The sequence below is a fragment of the Rhinopithecus bieti genome, unplaced genomic scaffold, assembly GCF_001698545.2.
Source record: "Rhinopithecus bieti isolate Rb0 unplaced genomic scaffold, ASM169854v2 scaffold_64314, whole genome shotgun sequence".
NCBI lineage: Eukaryota > Metazoa > Chordata > Mammalia > Primates > Cercopithecidae > Rhinopithecus > Rhinopithecus bieti.
In genome coordinates, this window is record NW_016824620.1 from 692,579 (window position 1) to 706,045 (window position 13,467).

General features: G+C 44.9%; 1 protein-coding gene across 1 annotated transcript; it reads right to left on the reverse strand.

The window, feature by feature from the left end:
* Positions 1-704: 704 nt before the first annotated feature.
* Positions 705-13,467, reverse strand: PHF7 (PHD finger protein 7). Its single transcript, XM_017862461.1, has 11 exons — positions 12,773-13,467; positions 11,105-11,214; positions 9,896-9,948; positions 9,360-9,451; positions 4,416-4,517; positions 3,916-4,040; positions 3,287-3,446; positions 2,594-2,700; positions 2,007-2,123; positions 1,463-1,584; positions 705-1,251 (listed from the first exon to the last, which is right to left on the reverse strand). The coding sequence occupies exons 2-11, from the start codon at positions 11,143-11,145 to the stop codon at positions 1,025-1,027; spliced, it is 1,146 nt and encodes a 381-aa protein (XP_017717950.1). The 5' UTR covers positions 11,146-11,214; positions 12,773-13,467; the 3' UTR covers positions 705-1,024.

The following is a 13,467-nucleotide window of genomic DNA, read 5'->3' on the forward strand; positions in this document are numbered from 1 at the left end:
GCCTCAGCCTCCCAAGTATCTGGGATTACAGGCACCTGCCACCATGCCCAGCAAATTTTTGTATTTTCAGTAGAGATGGGGTTTCACCATGTTGGCTAGGGTGGTCTCGAACTCCCGACCTCAAGTGATCTGTCCGCCTTGACCTCCCAAAGTGCTGGGATTACAGGCATGAGCCAGTGCGCCCGGCCACCTTGCCTAATTTGAATGTCCTGGCACGCAAATTCATAGTTAAACTCTGGACGGAAATGCTCAAACCACCAGGCAGTGAGGGTTTGACTGGGCTCACTCATGCTGTGGAGGTATGCTGAAGCCCACACCAGTCTGGAAAGAATGGAGTCCCTTATGCCCCATGTGTAAGCATGGCAGTCCCTGACTTATTTGAGTCCAGGGCCCCAAGCCTTGCAACAAGGGCCTATTCTCCATCCAGTGTGGACTGCTATGCTGGCTCACCTCCTTAAAGAGAACCTGTGTACTTATTATTTGCACAATGATTGATGAAGATTCTCTGCCCCTGTAATGCCAATTTCTGTATAAACAGGTTTCTTTCCCTCCAAAGAAACATGTCTATATTCTAAGCTAAAAGTTCTACATTAATTCCCTGAATTTTATGGATTAGGAGGGTGAGTTTTCTTATTCTCACACTCTACCCCCTAGAATCTTTACTACCCACGCAAATTTCAGAATGAATTTATAAGGAGACACCAACGGAGAGAACACCTTTATTTGCAAAACAACAAACATGGGTGAAGAAGAGCCATGTGAAAACCAGATTGAGGTGGAAGAATCTTGGTGGGAAGAGAGGAGGAGAAAGCAGAGGCACTCTTGTAGCCATAAACGCATTTCCTTGTTGGCATCTGGGCTGCTCCCTCCTCATGCTCCCCTGAGACTTCTCTTTGCTTGGCTCATAAACTCACTGCTGGTCCTGCTTCCTTGTCTCACAGTCCCAGAGTGTTCCCTCCCCAAACCCAATGGAGGAGCACAGCTTCATACCCTATTGTGCGGGATAGCAGCTACTCAGAAGGTGTTACTTGGATTTTTTGCAGCTGTTAGTGATTCTGACACCCTTGGACCTCCAGGAGTGGCTGCTCCTGCCACGAGAGGACTCCGGCTTTTCTAATAAGGAAGGTTCTGGCCAATCCGTCCAAGAAAGGCCCGGATTCTCTTCCAGGGTGTTGTCTCTGCAGAAATGCTCCTCAGAGTGGAAGGTGCTGCTGCAGCAAGGGATGTCCCCTGAGTTTTCAGGTATGTAGTCTGTGGTGAGAGAAAGGCAGGAGAGGAAAACTCAAGCCTCTGCTTCTCCCAGGCACAGGTCCTTAAGCTCCTCTCTAGCCACTTTCCTTCCAAAGTCAAAGGCACCAACTATTAATTCCTCTCTGGTGGGATGCCTTCCTCCTTCCCCAGGCACCACAAGTCCCTACAGCCCGCTCCTTGCTCTAAGGCTGGCCCATCCCTCCAGCCTCACCTGTGGCTGCAGCAGGTGAACACTCCTCACACTCCCATTTCTTACTGTTGGATCTAAGAGAGGAGCAGTCCCTGTGGGTTCCATGGGATCCGCATGTAGCACACAGAATGAGGCACCACCTCCTACAGGAAAAGCCCAGGAAGGATTGTGGAGACATACAGAACACTAACTGCCATTCTTGGATGTTTGCTATGGGCCAGGCATTTTTTATGGCACATTTTACCCACGATGAATGTATGGCTCAGAGGGGATGAGTGCTGATCCTGGGAGCCTGCCATCAGTCATAACCCCTTGAAAGGTAGATTAGGAAAGGAATTGGCTCTGAATGTCTCTCCACTGGGCACAAGGTGAGTGGATCTTGCAGGGGAAACCTGTTCACTTGCACACAAGTGAATCAGGGGCTGGTCAAGAATGAGACTTAGCAATTGTGTTTATCCTAAGGTCTGCATACAAGAGTGAATTTCTTACTTCTAGTAACTGTGCCAAGGTCTAACTCTAAGACAGCACTGATGAGAGCTCTTTCTAGCCAGAATCCTTCTCCTACCCTTCATCCTCAAAGCTGTCTCTGCCTTGTTCATACAGACAGATGGGAGCATCACAGTGCTGATAGCGCTGATATAAGTCTGAGAAAGCCCCTGGCTCGAGTTCCCAGGCAGCATCTCTGCAGTGGGAGAAGAAACAGTGAATAAGAACATAATGGGTTGGTAAAACTTTTGTCCATCAGGGAGAAGTTAGGAAGAACCCCAAGCTAAGCACAGTAAGAGTTCAGTAGGCTGCCCGAACACTTCCAACAAGGCTGGTCAAGTGGCCTGGCAGTGGGAGAGGGTTGAAGCAGGATGAATGGAACATGCATGCGGGTTCCTTAGTTCCACTCTGGAATCCAAGAACTCAATCACCCAGGGAATTCTGATTCCCCAAATGCCCTTTTTAGCAACAAGCACCCGCTTCCCCCACAAACTTCTTTCCCCTCCCTTGTTTTGATAATTGAAAAGCACTCCCTCCTCCCCTTCCTTCTTCACTATCAGTGCCTCTACTGCTCTCATTCTCTGAACTATCCTCTCACTCACCTCCTCTCTAGAAATCTAGGCAACCCTCTCCCTGGCTCAGTTCCTGCTCTGGGGTTCCCACTACCTGTCTGGAATATGAATTCCCATTCTCAACATTTCTTGAGGAAATTCTTTTCGATTGTTACACTGTGGACATTTGAAGAAATGCTTTGCTGATGTGTGGGCATATTTCTGTAAGAGAAACAGGTAAGAGCTTTGTGTTTATAAAAACCCTTTGACTAACTTATTTCCCCTCCCACCCTCACCCCCACAAAGAGGATGTTGCTAAGAGAGTTTGACTGACGGTACAGGAAAAGGAGTTTGAGTGGGCTAGGGTGAGGACTGCAAATCCAGGCGTCAGACCTGGGACCAAAATACTTTCAAGAGAATTCCCAGGAGTGCCTCAGCCGTCATCTCTGGCCATGGGGCTCGGCAGTACTAAGTAGGGGTCAGGTACCTGGATACACGTTTGCCTTCTCTTTCATCCCAGGAAGTGAGGCTGACAGGGAGGCTCCTCAGCTCATTCTGGGATGAGCCCATTTGCTCTAGCAATGCCGAAGATTTTGCTTATTCTAAATCTTATGTGTGAGGTCCTATAGGTCAGGAATGACCACAGACTGGACTGACTTTCCTCTAACTGCCTGAAACCAGCCCTGAATACAGGCCTCCAGCATGGAGCACCAAAGCTGAGGCACACCTGAACGTTCCCAGGGTGCTCTGGTTCCAGGCAGAGAACCAGGGCAATGGTGGAAGGGCCCCAGGGCAGAAAAAGCCCCACCTGTATGCACTTGCGGTGGTAGATGGCTTGACTACAACACGGGCTCTGGATGTTCTCAACACTCTGTTGGGATAAGTCTTCACAACACAAGATGCAGCTTTCCTCCCCTACATTCCCATGTTGGATGTTCTGTGCTGGGCGATGTTTGTCACAAAATGATCTGTGGCAGGTAAACAGACTTGGTTTCTGGTTTGTCATCGATGCAGTTTCCCAATGGCCCACTCTAGGAGGGGCAGCCAGCCACCCGGGCTGGTGCCCAGTGAACCTCCACACTCATAGGGAAGAGGAGAGGCAGGGTGAAGAACAGCCACATGCCTTCTCACGGCTGCTCCCCTACTGAGCAAAGTTCCCAGAACTGTCTTCATAGCCTCTTGTTCCTGAAAGCCCCACTTAGTGCTGAGCAGCTGTCTAAGTACCCCAGCTGTTTGTAATTTAAGGAGGGGGCAGGAAGCAAGAAGAAACCCCTGTGAAATCTCCAAGTCAAGACACTGTTTCTTATTACTGAATGGAGGGACAGATTCACTGGTGAATCAAAACAGGCCTGCTTGTGAGAACTGGACTCTGATTTCATTAGTGGCTGAATAACAAGTTGCAAAAAGGAAGCCGGACTTTTCTCCTTCCTCACTCACTTGTACTCTCCAAAAAATTGTGAAAGGCAACCCCTTTCTTGGCCACAAGGCAGATGGAAGTTTCTGATGCACTGATCCTTCTGGCAGTTGATAGCAGCTCCCTTTTTCTTGCACACAAAGCAGATCTGCAAATGAGTTCCCAGACAGTGCTCAGGACCCCAAGAAAGGCAAATAGACACAGTGTGGCACATTTTTCTATTACAAGGAAGTTTTGTGAAATAATAGCCATTCCCTTTCCTCAGTGGTCCTGAATGCTCTGGGGCACCTGGAAGCTGAGCTTCAAGCAGCACTGAGTTCTTTCCTGTTTTCTCAAGATGGTTCTCCCTCTTCTCACTTAGGACACCATACCCCAGAAGAATATGGGACTTAAGGACTAGTTGGAAAATCCAAGAGTCCTTTGATGTCTAAACTAGGAAGTAGGGAAGAGAATAGAAACAGGAATGATGAGTGAGGTATGAAAAGAGGCCTATCCCAAGGTCTTCACTTCAGGGGATTCTAACCTTCCTAGAAGCCCGAGCTGCCTCCTTTTTGATGTCTTCAGGCAGGAATCCATGGAAACCTCTGTTGGACTGGCCCCTCTGAGGCAGCTTACTAGATAAGATCTGGGGGGCAGTAGAACCAGGCTGTTAATATTGATCAGTGAAACAGTACAGTGAGGTGAGGAGAAAGACAGGGTAAGAGAGCTAAAGAATAGAGATTGGGCTGAGCGCGGTGGCTTACGCCTGAAATGCCAGCACTTTGGGAGGCCGAGGCGGGTGGATCACGAGTTCAGGAGATGGAGACCATCCTGGCTAACACGGTGAAACCCTGTCTCTACTAAAAATACAAAAAAAATTAGCTGGGCGTGTTGCCATGCGCCTGTAGTCCCAGCTACTCGGGAGGCTAAGGCAGGAGAATGGCATGAAACCAGGAGGGCGGAGCTTGCAGTGAGCCAAGATAGGGCCTCTGCACACCAGCCTGGGCTCTGTCTCAGGAAAAAAAAAAAAAGAATAGAGCTTGGTGTGGAATATATATGCATTGACAGGGTAATTTATTTAATGAAAGCTTACATAGCACCAACCATGTGTTGAGTACTCTAGGTGGTTTCAAATATTAACTCATTGAATCCTCCCAACAGCCCTAGGAGGTAGGTACTATTATTGTCCTTTGAAACATATATTTTAAAACTAATTACCCCAGGGCTTTGGGATAACATGAGTGATTTGTTTTCTTTATACTTTTAAGTATCATTCATGTTTTCTGCAATAAGCATGTATTGATTCTATAAACAGAAAAATCAATAGTGAAAGATCAGAAACAATCTAAATGTCCTTTAATCAGGATTGTTCTGATACTTTTGGCATACCTATAGCATGAAATACTAATTAGCTACTAAAAAGAAAAAAACTAAACCTATATGTTTTATATAGAAAGATGTCTGAGATATATATGATGGAAAAAAACCAAGATACAAAGCACTCTGTCTAATGTTTAATTTTTATGTAAAAAATGTATATGCTTGTAAATGCATCAAAATTATAACTAAGCCCTGACACCTGATAGGACTTACAAGAAAGGAAAATCACAGACCAATCTTTCTTATGAGCACAGATATAAAAATCAAACAAAACAGATGCAAACTGAATCCAGCACTGTATAAAAAGGACAATACATCATGACCAAGTAGGGTTTATACCAAGAATGCAAGATTAGTTTAACATTAGAGCATTTAGTTGATGTAACAAACTACATTAACAAAATTAAAGAAAAATCAAGATAATCTCAATAAATACAGGAAAAGTGACAAAATTCAACACCCACTCATGATACTCTGGGCAAACTATATATGAATAAAAGGGATCTTCAACCTGATAAAAACATCTATGAAAAAAACCCACAGCTAACATACTTTCATAGTGAAAAACTAGATGCTGTCCCCTGATGTTGGGAACAAGACAAAGATAACAACTCACACCACTTCTATTCAACATTAGGTTGAAGGTCCTAGCCAATACAACAAGGCAAGAAGAAATAAAAGGCAAAGATTGAGAGGAAGAAGTAGAACTGTCTTTATTCACACATGACGTGGTTATGTGCATAGGGAATCCTGTGTACACAAGGCATTTACAACAAAATAAAAACAAGATTATAGGATACAAATCAATATACAAAAATAAAATGCATTTCTATATGCCAGCAACAAACTTAAAATGAAATAAAATACTATTTACAATAGCATAACCACAAAATATCAAAATATTTAGGAATACATTTAACAAAAGATGTACAAGACTTCGTCACTAAAACTACAAAACATTGCTGAAATATATTTTAAAAGACCCAAATAAATGGAGAAATATAACATGTCCATGGATTGGAAGGTTCAATATTATTTGTCAATTCTTCACAAATTGACCTATAAATTCAATGCAATCCCAATCACAATCCCAGTAGATGTTTTTTTAAAGAAAAATTCACAAGCTTAATATAAACTTTATAAAGAAAGGACCTGATAGTCAAAACAATCTTGGAAAAGATTATAGAACTTAACAATACTGAATTTCAAGACACTACAAAGCCACAATAATGAAGACAGTGGGGATTGGTGTAAGAATAGATACATAGATAAATGACATAAACAGATCATCCAGATCCACAGATTGATTTTGACAAAGGCACTAAGGTAGTTCTATGGGTAGGCAAAGATTTCTTGTGACACACAAAAAGCACTGACCATAAAAGAAGAAATGGATAAACTGGGCTCCATTACAATTATTGTTCTTTGAAAGACACCATTAAGAAAATGAAAAGGCAAGCCAAAGACTAGGAAGAAAATAGTCTCAATATATACATTTGAAAAAGAATTTGTATCCAAAATATGTAAGCAATTCTTACAACTCAATAATAAAACCACTCAATTTTTTTTTTTTTTGAGACAGAGTCTCGCACTGTCGCCCAGGCTGGAGTGCAGTGGCGCGATCTCAGCTCACTGCAAGCTCTACTTCCCTGCTTCATGCCATTCTCCTGCCTCAGCCTCCGGAGTAGCTGGGACCACAGGCACCTGCCACCATGCCCAGCTAATTTTTTGTATTTTTAGTAGAGACGGGATTTCACCGTGTTAGCCAGGATGGTCTCAATCTCCTGACCTCGTGATCCACCCACCTTGGCCTCCCAAAGTGCTGGGATTACAGGCATGAGCCACCGTGCCCAGCCCGGCCCACATATTTTCTTTTGTTAAGCATCTGTACAAATATTTTTTCCCATTTAAAACATTGAGTGGTGGCCAGGCGCAGTGGCTCATGCCGTAATTCCCAGAACTTTGGGAGGCCAAGGTGGGTGGATCACGAGTGTCAGGAGATCGACCATCCTGGCTAACATGGTGAAACTCCATCTCTACTAAAAATACAAAAATTAGCCAGGTGTGGTGCGGGCGCCTGTAGTCCCAGCTACTTGGAGGCTGAGGCAGGGAGAATGCTCCAAACCCGAAGCGGAGGTGCAGTGAGCCGAGACCGTGCCACGCACTCTAGCCTGGGCAACAGAGCAAGACTCATCTCAAAAAAAAAAAAGAAAAGAAAATAGTGAATGCCAATAAGCCACATGAAAGAGCTTTAGTCATCAAAACAATGGAAATATAAAACCACAATGAAATACCAATACACACCTAGAATGGCTAAAATTAAAAACACTGACAAAACAAAGTTTTGGCAAGAATACTGTGCAACTGGAATTCTTTTTTTTTGAGACAAAGTCTGGCTCTGTCGCCCAGGCTGGAGTGTAGTGGCACAATCTCGGCTCACTGCAACCTCCGCCTCCCGGGTTCACACCATTCTCCTGCTTCAGCCTCCTGAGTAGCTGGGACTACAGGAGCCGCCATCACGCCCAGCTAATTTTTTTTGTATTTTTAGTAGAGACGGGGTTTCACTGTGTTCGCCAGGATGGTCTCGATCTCCTGACCTTGTGATCCGCCCGCCTCGGCCTCCCAAAGTGCTGGGATTACAGGCGTGAGCCACCGCACCCGGCCACAACTGGAATTCTTATAAATTGCTGGTAGGAGTGTAAACTGGTACAACCACTTTGGACAGTGATGTGGCAACCTCACATAAAGTTAAATATCTAATTAGCATACAACTAGTAATTCCACTTCTAGGCATTTGCACAAAAGGAGTGAAAGCACATGTTCACAAAAAGACTTGTACACGAACGCTTAAAGTAGCTTTATTCATAATAGTCCTCAAATGGAAACAATTCAGATGTTCATCAACAGGTGAACAGATAAGCAAATAGTAACTTATTCATGCAACCGAATACTACCAGGTAATAAAAAGGCACAAGCAATGAATACATGCAACAATATGGATGAATCTCCAAAACACTGTGTTGGGAGAAAAAAGCCAGATACAAAAGATTATAAACTGTATGATTTCATTTATATCAAGTAAAAGAATAGCCAAAAATAATCCATAGATCAGAACAGTGATTATGTCTAGGGGGATTGACTGGAAAAGGAGGCAGGAGTGAACTTTCTGGGATGATGAAAATGTTACTTATTTTGATTGGGGTGGTGGTTATATGGGGACATACATTTATAAAAACTTACCAAATTGTACCCTTAAAATTAGTGAATTTTATTCAAGACCAGCCTGGCTAACATAGTGAAACCCGTCTCTACCAAAAACACAAAAATAGCCAGGCATGGTGGCAGGTGCCTGTAATCCCAGCTACTTGGGAGACTGAGGCAGGAGAATCACTTGAACCCGGGAGGCAGAAGTTGCAGTGAGCTGGGATTGTGCCACTGCACTCCAGCCTGGGCGAGAGAGTGAGACTCCATTCTCAAAAAAAGAAAAAAAATGGTGAATTTTACAGTATGGAAGTCATACCTAATAAAAAAGAATATTAAGAAAAAACAATTAGAAAGATGTTACAACTTTGATAGCATTTGTTTCTGAGGAGAGGGAGAAGGATTGGGAACATTGTTTAGGGAAGAGACTTTTTTACTGAACTTACTTTATACTGTCAGGATTTTATACCAGACACATATATTTTTCTTTTTTTGAGGCAGGGTCTTCCTCTATCATCCAGGCTGGAGTGTGGTAGTATGATCACCGCTCACTGCAGCCTCCACCTCCAGGGCTCAGGTGATCCTCTTGCCTCAGCCTCTGGAGTTGCTGGCACTACAAGTGTTTACCACCATGCCCAACTTTTTTTTTTTTTAAATTTTTTTTGTAGAGACACGTTTGCCCGGTCTCAAACTCCTGGGTTCAAGAGATCCTCCTGCCTCGGCCTCCCAAAGTGCTGGGATTACAGGCGTGAGCCACTGTGCCCAGCCTAAAAATAGATTTTAAAAGAAAAAAGCTATTAAGAAAAACAAAAAAGCAAGTCTGTGAATCTGAGGATGGATGTAACAGAGAACAGTCAGTACATCAAAAGCCATAGGATATTCAAAGCAAAGGAGGTCTCATACTCACAAGACAGAAATAATGCACGCTGATATTGTCTTTCTGAAGAAATTCCCCTAATTTTTCGGGATCCCCAGGTTCTTGAAGGCATAGCCAGCAAACTGGAAGAGAGGACACTCAGAATTTGGCTAAATTTGACCATTAAGAATGGAAGGAAGGGTGAGAATGTAATCATTCCTCTAAGTCAGGAAGGAGTAGAATACTAGGAAAAGGGTCATTTTGGCAAGAAGGCAGGTTGGGAGGAGGTCTTATTTGGTATCAATTAGGCTGTCGCATAATTCTGGTTACAATGAAAAAGTTGGCCACAACTGCTCACTTCACTTTTTTTGTTTTGTTTTGTTCTAAAGTGACTTTAATAACTTGTTTCTTGAACTTCAGACATGGTAATTTAAAATTACCGTTCCTGAGTCCTCAAGATCTTAGAGAATCTGGGAAAGAACTAGGGCTGGGAGAAAGAGAAGCAGCAAGTGTACTGCCCCACACAGGTGGCCTTCTTTGCTGAGGGCTGGAGGCAGTGGCTGAACACAAGCTCCAGTCTTTCTTACCAGGCCCTGAAGACGGTTTCCTCTGGGTTACCCTCCTAGTCTTGGCAGATTTCCTATACAAGAGAAGTAAGAAGCACAAGGTGTTCTTTGAGGACCTTGTTGATAACCTTTTTAACATTTCCCTTAAAATGCCATTCATGGGTCTGATGAAGGACCAAAATATCTAAAGCCTAAGACATCAGCTTCTTTTCCTATTTCATATATACATACACATACATATATACATATATATACACACATATACACATATATATACACGCACATATATATATACACATATATATACACATTTTTTTTTTTTTTGAGACAGAGTCTGGCTCTGTTGCCCAGGCTGGAGTGCAGTAGCACGATCTCAGCTTACTGCAACCTCCGCCTCCTGGGTTCAAGCGATTCTCCTGCCTCAGCCTCCCGAGGAGCTGGGATTACAGGCACCTGCCACCACGCCCAGCTAATTTCTGTATTTTCAGTAGAGACGGGGTTTCACCATGTTGGCCAGGCTGGTCTAGAACTCCTGACCTCAGGTGATCCACCCGCCTCGGCCTCCCAAAGTGCTGACATTACAGGCGTGAGCCACTGCACCTGGCCATATTTCGTTTTTTTTTTTTAAGTGCAAAACATACTTTCACTGAGTTGAGGGCAGGAACCAGACTGTAAGCATCTCTGTCTCCCCAGTGCCTGTTCTGCCTATGTTGCAATTAATGCAAAAGTAAACCCCCTTTTACTTTTTTACTGTTTCTTCTGCCAACTACTCTGAATCTCAGGTGGTACCAGCTTTACAAAGCATACTAAAATGAACCAAAATTGATAAAAGTATTTCCCGTTGTGAGGCACTATGCTTGGCACTTTACATGTATTGGCTCAATTAATCTACAGTAGCTCAATGAATCTACAGAACACTTTAAATACCATTATTATGTACATTTTCCAGATGAGGAAACTGAGATATAAAGAAATGAAGTGACTTCTGTCACAGTTGTTAGCAAGTGGCAGAGCTAGGATATGAATCTGGGTAGTAAGGTTCCAGAGTCAGCACTTGGCTACTAGGGACAGCACTGATAAGACAGGTATGACAGCTCCCAGCTCCCAGTGTGTGCTTCCACACTGTCCAACCCCAACCCCCAAGACTATGACAAAGGGGGCAAAAAGTGCAACCTATACCACAGGCCATTGGACAATTTCTCCCAAACTCCCTGTGTCAACTCCTTCTACCTCAATCTTTGGCGTTCCTTCTTTTCTTTTAGAGTCTTCATTCGCTGCTGTCTCTTTCTCCTATCTTGAATTCTTCTGTATTATTTTGAGGACAACACAGGCTCTTCCAGCTATAAATATAAATGGGGTTTGGTAAACAATTTAATTCTATATTTGGTTATCAAGTTCCCCAGGGTCAAGGCAATGGTGCACTTCACCTCCCAACCCATGTGATGGAATAAAAGGGACTGTTCTAGGTACTTGACGTGTTAAGTCACAAAAACGCCATGCAATAGGTACCATTATTATCCCCATTTTCAAGATGAAGGGACTGAGACACAGGTTTAAGTATCCTGCCCAAGGTAAGAGTTAGTGATATAAGAAGGATCTGAACTCAAGTAGCCTGGCTCCAGAGGCCAACACTAACTCTCATGTTATACTGCTATCACACAGTAGCAAAAGAACTTAGACCCATTACTTGACCTAGCTAAATGGTTCTTTGTGCCTACAAAAGCACACATGAAGTAGCACTCAGGAAAAAAAGGCTCCTTTTGCACCTAAGTATGGGTGCCTTAATTGTACCCAGTAAAAGCTAGATAAGGTAGCTTTTTCCTAGGCAAAGGAGCCTGTGAGATTCAGGCTGCCTAAAAGCAAGAACTCCCTCTAGTGAGAGACAAGAGGTAACACTGACAAAACCCCCTAGGCTCTATCACTATTTTTTTTTTTTTTTGAGACAGGGTCTCTCTTTGTTGCCCAGGCTGGGGTGCAGTGGGTGAGTGCGGGAAAGTGCCGCTTTCCTAGGCTCAGATGATCCTCCTGACTCAGCCTCCCAAATAGCTGGGACCACAGGTGCCATGCCACCACACCAGCTAATTTTTTTGCAGAAACGGGATTTTGCCATGTTGCCCAGGCTGGTCTCCAACTCCTGGGCTCCAGTGATCCTCTCGCCTCAGCCTCCCAAAGTGCTGGGATTACAGGTGTGAGCCACCAGGCCTGGCCTCTCCTATCAATTCTTTTCACCTAGGCTCAGGCGGCCACTGAGATATGGCTTGTTCCCAACCTTTGTCTCCATCTGAGCCAAGTACAATAGCCAAAAGTGCAGAAGATACCTTGTCTCCTATTTCCAATGTCAGCCAACTCCGGCTGTTACCTGTTTTCATTAGTAAACAAATTGTAAAACAAATGTACCGTTTCACCGGTTAAGGGGGAGATCCCTGAAAGTGAAGGGGAACAAAAGAAAGAAAATCCACTGCTGTGAAGAAAGGACTGTCTAGTCAGGGGAGAGGAGAAGGACAGCATTTCTTAGAAGGAGCTCTGGGTGAATCAGGTCACTCCAGAGACACTCCAGTATCCATGGCCTCCGATCACCGCTGGAGATCGGGAATATCTTCAGGGACTTTAAACTATTCTGCATGAATAAGGACGACTGAGGAAATTACTGTTCAAGAAACCAAAGCCACCCTGCCCTCCCCTTCTTTGTGCTTGTTCTGTCTCCTCCTCTAATCCATGAGTTGCAGAAGCAATCACATCTGATGGCTTCTTCCTCAAGGAAAATATTGGACAGGCTGGAAGAGGAGAGAGAAGAGCATGTCCTGACCTTGCTATCCCCACAGGGGTCCATGTGAGCGGACTGCGGAGCAGTTCCCAGTTACTGGGGCTACCCCGACCATAAAGCAATAGAAATAAAACCTTGAAACTTCAGTTCTTTGCATCGCTGGGCCAAGACGTTCCTTGAGTAGGATTCTGTGCACACACTGCTAGTTACAAGACATTACGATCTCCAAAACATCGGAAGGGGGGCGTTGCAAATACGGCTTCCACGAGCTGCCAGGCAGTGGCCTCCTAAACCGGCGGACGCTCCTCGAAACGCTTATCAAGTTGTTTCACTGGACAGGTGCTGGGTAAATGCTTGTTGAGAAAATAAAAAATAAATAAACGTGTTCGACTCGCCGCGGCAAGAATGATTTATTCGTAAAATACGTGTCGGTGTGATCACAACCGTTCCCGAGGTTCACAGCCGGAGAAGGGGCTCAAGGAGCATCCCGCGAATGCCAGACCAGGCTCATGTCGCGCCTGCCGGACGGCCAGTGCAGGGTCGGGCCGAGGTCGCCTCCGCCGCTCCTCCTCGCGGTAGCTCACCGGCCGCCGCTCCCGGCCAGAGCCACCCTCCCAGCTGTCTCTGAGGGCGCCGCTGTACCGGAGCTTTAGTCGTTGACACAGGCCGTGGTAGCTACCTCCGGGCGGCCGCCCTGCGCGGTGACTGCGCCGGCGAAGACGGTGAGCTTGCAAACGGGGGCGGGTCACGCGGACTGTGACCCTCGGGAACCGCGGCGACGCCTACCGTTGGTAGAAAGGGACCGCTAACGGCCGCGCGCTAACGGCCG

Excerpts from the sequence above, each read along its gene's own strand:
- PHF7 (XM_017862461.1), bottom strand. The coding sequence starts at position 11,145 with ATGAAGACTCTAAAAGAAAAGAAGGAACGCCAAAGATTGAG. Across the intron at positions 3,447-3,915 it reads CAATTTTTTGGAGAGTACAA|ATCATTTTGTGACAAACATC; the intron begins GTGAGTGAGGAA and ends TACCTGCCACAG. Across the intron at positions 2,701-3,286 it reads ACCACCGCAAGTGCATACAG|AAATATGCCCACACATCAGC; the intron begins GTGGGGCTTTTT and ends TTTCTCTTACAG.